Source organism: Fukomys damarensis, unplaced genomic scaffold (assembly GCF_012274545.1).
Source record: "Fukomys damarensis isolate Sample0158 unplaced genomic scaffold, DMR_v1.0_HiC HiC_scaffold_39, whole genome shotgun sequence".
NCBI classification, from domain to species: domain Eukaryota; kingdom Metazoa; phylum Chordata; class Mammalia; order Rodentia; family Bathyergidae; genus Fukomys; species Fukomys damarensis.
This window is the reverse complement of record NW_022900951.1, coordinates 17701114-17707109: the sequence shown is the minus strand read 5'-3', so window position 1 is coordinate 17707109 and position 5996 is coordinate 17701114. Positions and strand designations below refer to the sequence as shown.

The window sequence follows — 5996 nt, the reverse complement described above, 5'->3', positions numbered from 1 at the left end:
AAAAAAAAAAAAAAAAAAAAAAAAAAAAGAACAAAATAAAAGATAGATGATAGGAAGTAGGGAGGTAGATCTTTCTGAAAGGGGGAGGGGATCAAGAGATGGAAGGCGGGAGGATGGGGATAAATAAAAGGAATTGGGATGTGTTATGTATGTGTCCCTACTCCACACAAGGAATGTAAACATCAAGTACTGCAAACATGTACAGGAAGAAGGAAGATCAAGAGATGGGGAGAGGGGGAAGGAAGAGAAAGAGGGATGAAGGGGAATGAAGAAAGGAATTAAGATGTGTTATGTACATGCATCAACTTCCCGCAAGGGATGTAAACATTATGTACTACACACATGTACCCATAAACTTAAAAACTTAAAAATGCAGGCACAGAACCCTCACACAAAACACTGCATGTTATCAGTATTATGATTACCCTCTGCATGTTCATGTTATGTATATCGTTTCCTCAATTACTGGGATGCTCAATTTTCATCTTCCTTTTCTAAATTATGTGGACTTTCCTCATCCTTTTGTTGAAGTTTTATTTTCTTCCCAGCACCAGGCAAACCTTGTACTCCTCTCTGTTCCCACAGCACTTTGTAAGATGCCCATTTGTAGAACCATCATAGCAGCTCTACTTAGACTGAAAGCTCCATGAATACTAGGATTTGATTCTGTTCCCCATATAATCAGGACGCAGCACATAGTAAGCAGAGTATACCCAGTAAACACTTGCCTAAGAAATAAATCATATCTTCTGTACCCTCAACTAGTGAACCTTTTTAACTCTAAGAAAACCCTATACCATTCTTTATTGTTCTCTACAAATGACTTCCAAATCACAAAGCATAGCAGAGGCCAAAAAGCGACACTTTAAAAAAAACTTGTTACTCTTTTAAGAAATTTTTAAATTTTATCTCTTTCCCCTTCCCCTCCCTATATACAAAAGTTTGTTTCCATTTTTATCTTCCATTTTCTGTTACTAATTCTTAAACAGTCTATTTTGTTCATAAGAATGTGTTTAAAAATATAACATCCACAACTCACGGAATGGGAATATAAATAAAAATGTAAAATTAAAGTGAGCCAATGTAAGCCTGTCTGGAGACAAAAAAATGATAATGTTTAGGTCCACATGCTTTGACATGAGAATTATAATAAACAGATTACAATTAAAGGAGCACAATTCGGCACATTATTTTTTACATCAAGAAATCACAGTAACCATTCAGAAAGATTTTACACTTTTTATTTTTCCCCCCAATGCTGGGGACTGAACCCAGGGCCTTATGCATACACGCAAAGCAAGCACTGTACCACTAGGCTACACCCTTAGCCCTAGTTCCATATCTTTAATTAAAAGGGTACTAGCTGGGTGTTGCGGCACACACCAATAATCCTAGCACTTGGGAGGCTGAGGCAGGAAGATTGCGGTGAGTTCAAAGCCAGCCTGGGCTACATGATGAGTTCAAGGGCAGCCTGAACTATACAGCGAGACCCTGTTTCAAAAAGCAAACAATAACAACAACAAAAAAGAGTATTGTTGATTTTGTTAGACTCTGAAAGCCATGAAAATGACAGAGGATACTTTGTGTAGGATTAAAATGCAATTTATTTACATATCATAGAGATCTTCAATCTGCGTGCTTATTCTTTCAAAAAATCACTTAACATCTTAAGAAGATATCATGAATTAAGATGAATAGCTTATAATTGCTAACAGTCTTGACAATGGTGTATTTGTTCTTTGGTACAACTACCAATACTACACCAAATATTTATTGCAACGATTCTGGCTACTTAACGTTTTTGTTGAAGCAGGTAAATTGAAAAAATATCTTGCATCTATATGTCAACAAAGTTACTTAAAGCACAAAGAAGGGACTTACCACAACTTGTAGCACCTGATCATTGTGAAGAGAGGAGGATGAGGAAGATGATGAAGAGGATGAAGAGGAAGAAGAGGAAGAAGAGGAGGAGGAAGAATAAGAAGGAGAGTCAGCCATCATCTGTGCCACAGTCTGGATCAGCGTCTTTCCAAGGAGAAAAAAAGAGCTAAACATTGCAATTACGCCAAACACCATTCCAAAATTGAACCTGTCAAGAGGAAAAAACAAATCACATAAATGTATGATTCTTCACAATCCAAGGATAACAAATTCAGTGACCAGCCACAGTTCCACAGTTTTAAAATAAGGGCTAAAAAATTTCAATAACTGTTTTTCCTATCTGAACTTCAAATACTTCAAGTTTGGCACTAGGTTCAGTAAGCAGTTTTAATAAATTACAAAATTCTCTGGTACCCAAAGAAGCTGAATATCATTCCTAATTTAAAAAGTGTGTTTTGGGTTGGGGGTATAGCTCAGTGGTAGCATAGCGTGCATAAGGCCCTGGGTTTGATTCCTAGCATTGCCAAAAAAGAAAAAACAAAAAAAATGTTTCCTCTTATGTATCTGCTTATTTACATAGCATTGTTATAATCTTGCTCTAATATACTTAGGAAACTCTTGACATTATACATAACCATTTTTTATCATCTACCTATTCTATTGTCTGCATTGTATTTTAGCTTTCCTATGTGATGAATGAATTTAAATATTAATATGGCAAAACTTAATAGTAGGTCCTTTTTTTACTTTTAATAATTAGAAAATATTCCTCTTTAGTTGGGAATAATTTGTCACATTTTTAAATTCTTTGATAAATTGCTTAAGGAAATTATTTCACTTAAATTACCAAATTTATAGTTGAATTGTTCATCTTAATAGAGTATGTATGTATGTATTTTTTTTTTTTGTGTGTGTGTGTGTGTGTGTATGTATGTATTGATTGAGATAGGGTCTCATATGTAGTTAAGGCTGGCCTTGAACTCACTATGCAGCCCAAATGGCCATGAATTTGTGGTGATCCTCCTGCCTCAGCCTTCCAAGTGCTAGGATTACAGGCACACACAACCATGCCTGGCTCATTATTATTTATTTACTGTCAATAGAATTCTGATTTTTAGTTATTGTGTTTTCTTCTTTTCTTGACTGGTCATAGTACGGATTTATTAATCTTATTCATCTTTTCAAAGAATCAACTTTTGGCTTTGCCGAATCACTGTGTACTTTCTATTTTATTTCTGTTCTTTATTATTTTTTTCTTTCTACTTTGTATACTTTGTTTTGGGGTTGCATTTTCTGCTAACTCTTTGATAATTGTTTACATTTAGCTCTATTCCGCTTGAAGCTGTAGTTTTAACAAAATGGAATTTAGACCACGCTACCCACCAACCCCACATTGTCCAACTACAGAAACTAGGATTTTATGTGTTCCACAGATCATAATAAACCTCAGACCATAAAACACCATAAATGCCTTTTTTTTGTTACTGGAGGTCGAAATCAGGACCTTGTGCTTGTGAGGCAGGTGCGGTGCCACTGAGCCAAATCCCTGGCCTGTCTTATCTTTTAATATCATCAAAAGCATGATACAATCCTATGTTTCTAAAAAAAAAGTACTTCTGTAAATATTTAAAAACCCAGTAGGCCAAAAATAATGAAAATGAGTAACATATCAAGTTATCTCTCATGACCTCCTAATTTAAATCAAAAAGAGAAGATGAAAAGTACCATTGGTAAAGCATCCTCGCTTTCCGCCGTCCCCAAGTATAGAAGGCACGATTGAAAACTGCAGTTTGCCATCTTATGTGAAAAGGGGAGATGCTCAATCCATTGTTTTCCAGCCAGTCTTCATAAGAATGCTTAAAATAGACAGATGACTAAAACAAAAAGAAAAGTTTCACATCACTCAATTTTGAAGAACAATTTATAATGTACAAGGGAATAAAAAAGTATTTTCTACAAGAAAACAAGATGCTGATTACTCAAATGCTTATAACCTTAAAATTTATTTTTCAGAGTATTAGAAGTCTCAACTAGCTGGGGTGCTCAGGTTAGGGTGTGGCAAACGTAGACCACAGGACAAATCTAGTTTACAGCCGTTTTCATATATTTTGTGACTAAGAAGAGCTTCTACATATTTATGAGATTATTAAAAAAAGACAACAGCCTGGTGTAGTGGTGCATGACTGTAATCCCAGCACTCAGGAGGCTGAAGCACGAGGATCGATGTGAGTTTGAGACCAGCCTAGGCTACTTAGTGAATTCAAAGTCAGCCTGAACTACATAGTGAGGCCCTCTCTCAAAATAAAAAAAGACAATAATAAACAAGAATATGCAACAGAAATCTCATGATTCAAAAAGCCTAAAACTCTATCTAGTCTTTTACAAAACTAGTTTCTTGTCTTCTGCTTACAACGGTGTTGTCTAATACAATTATGTGAGCCACAAAAGCAAGGTACATATGTAATTTTAAATTGACTGGTAGCCAAATTTTTTTTCCAGTACCAGGGCTTGAACTCAGGACCTTACACTTGCCAGGCAGGTGTGGCACCACTCTAATAGCCAAATTTTAAAAAGCAAACTAAAGATTCATTTTCACATATTTTGACTCAAAACACCCAATGTATCATTTCAACATATAATCAATATAAAGTTATTTAAATACATTTTTGGGGTATTCTTTGAAATCTGGACTCAACTTTACACTTAGAGCACGTCTTTATTCAGACTAGCTCCATTTCAAATGCTCAATAACCACATGTAGTCAGTAACTACTGTGTTGGACAGCTGTCACAGAAAGGAAAGAGGTCTTATGTTCTAATTTTAAAAGGCCTACAGTCAATTCAACAGAAGAGACAAGTTAGCTGGAATCAGTGCTTTCTTCTGAGGAAGCCCTAAGTTACACCAACTTTGATCAAGTAAAAGGATAAAATTTACCTAAAGCCATTTTGGTCTTAGTAAAAATCTAATTTCCCCAGGGTTGTGGGAGCTGCTTATATACTATAGTCAAAGAGTTTTATCTTTAGGGAAGTATTAAGTCCTTGACTAATGTAGTATGTGGATAATATAAGGCTGTTAAATATCTGACAATTATATAAGTGCTGTAAATATTGTCATAAATGATGTCTATTTATGTGAGAAACTTATTTGTCCTAGGAGGCTATACTAGGCCTATCAGTCATTTAAAAAATGGCCAGAGTCTGAATATAGGTATTTCTTTGCTTTGGATCTGTAATGCTTTCAGTTCTCAGTCTTCAGGTAGCTGTTCAAATCTGTTTGGTTTTCCAAGACTTGAAAAAAAGAGTGACACATTCCTCCAGCAAGTGTCTACTGCAGAAATACTAGAAAATCAAAGAATGGAACAGCATACCAACCTAGAATCAGAGAAGTAGAAGGGACAGGCTCCTAAAATCTAAGGTATCTCTGTTCCCCGGGCAGATACTTTAAATGAGTGTTAGGTCTTTTGCTGAGGGATTAGTGGGCTCACAGGAAGCTAGGGGGTGTCACTGAAAAAGTGATATCACCTCACACACTTGACCAGAGACTGTACAAGTTTCACAGGTTATTTTTTCACATATGAAACATTAAGAAATAATATGGCTTCTCCTCACCCTCTTCAAACAACAAAATCATCTTAGGGATGTTGCTCAATAGTAGAGCACTCTAGCATGTCAGAAGCCATGGGTTCAATCCCCAGCACTGCAAAAACAACTCCCAAATGTTCTAATACCACAAACAAAATTATTGTGGCCCATACTGCCTATGACATACTAAGCATTACAGCAAGTTCTTGACATCAGTGCTCTGAAACATCAATGTGGAGAGGCATCACTTGGTAATCTTGTTAAGATGCAGATTGATTCTGTAGGTCAGAAGAAAGGCCTCAAATTCCCTCTAACAAGCTCCCAGATCATTCAAGTGCTAATAGTCCTAGAACCTCTGGTAGCACCTTTACATTCGCTGATACCACTAATGCATTCCTCTCTATAATCTCAGGAAATCCTTCCTATTAATCTCTATTTAAAGATGACAAACAAAGGTACAGGTAGTAGTTTGCCCAAGGTGACAATGGCTAGGAACTGGCAGAAGTTCCAGTGATGGTGAACCTTTTTTTTTTT

The 5996-nt window shown here is 36.0% G+C and overlaps 1 protein-coding gene across 2 annotated transcripts in view; it reads right to left on the bottom strand.

The window, feature by feature from the left end:
- Mbtps2 (membrane bound transcription factor peptidase, site 2) overlaps nt 1–5996 on the bottom strand; it is a 39661-nt gene that overhangs the window by 32080 nt on the left and 1585 nt on the right. For both annotated transcript variants that reach the window (XM_010607130.2, XM_010607131.3), the window contains exons 2-3: nt 3607–3755; nt 1882–2089 (exon numbers count right to left, since the gene is read on the bottom strand). In XM_010607130.2, the coding sequence (XP_010605432.1) occupies nt 1882–2089; nt 3607–3755 (357 nt within the window). The remainder of the gene's footprint in view (nt 1–1881; nt 2090–3606; nt 3756–5996) is intronic.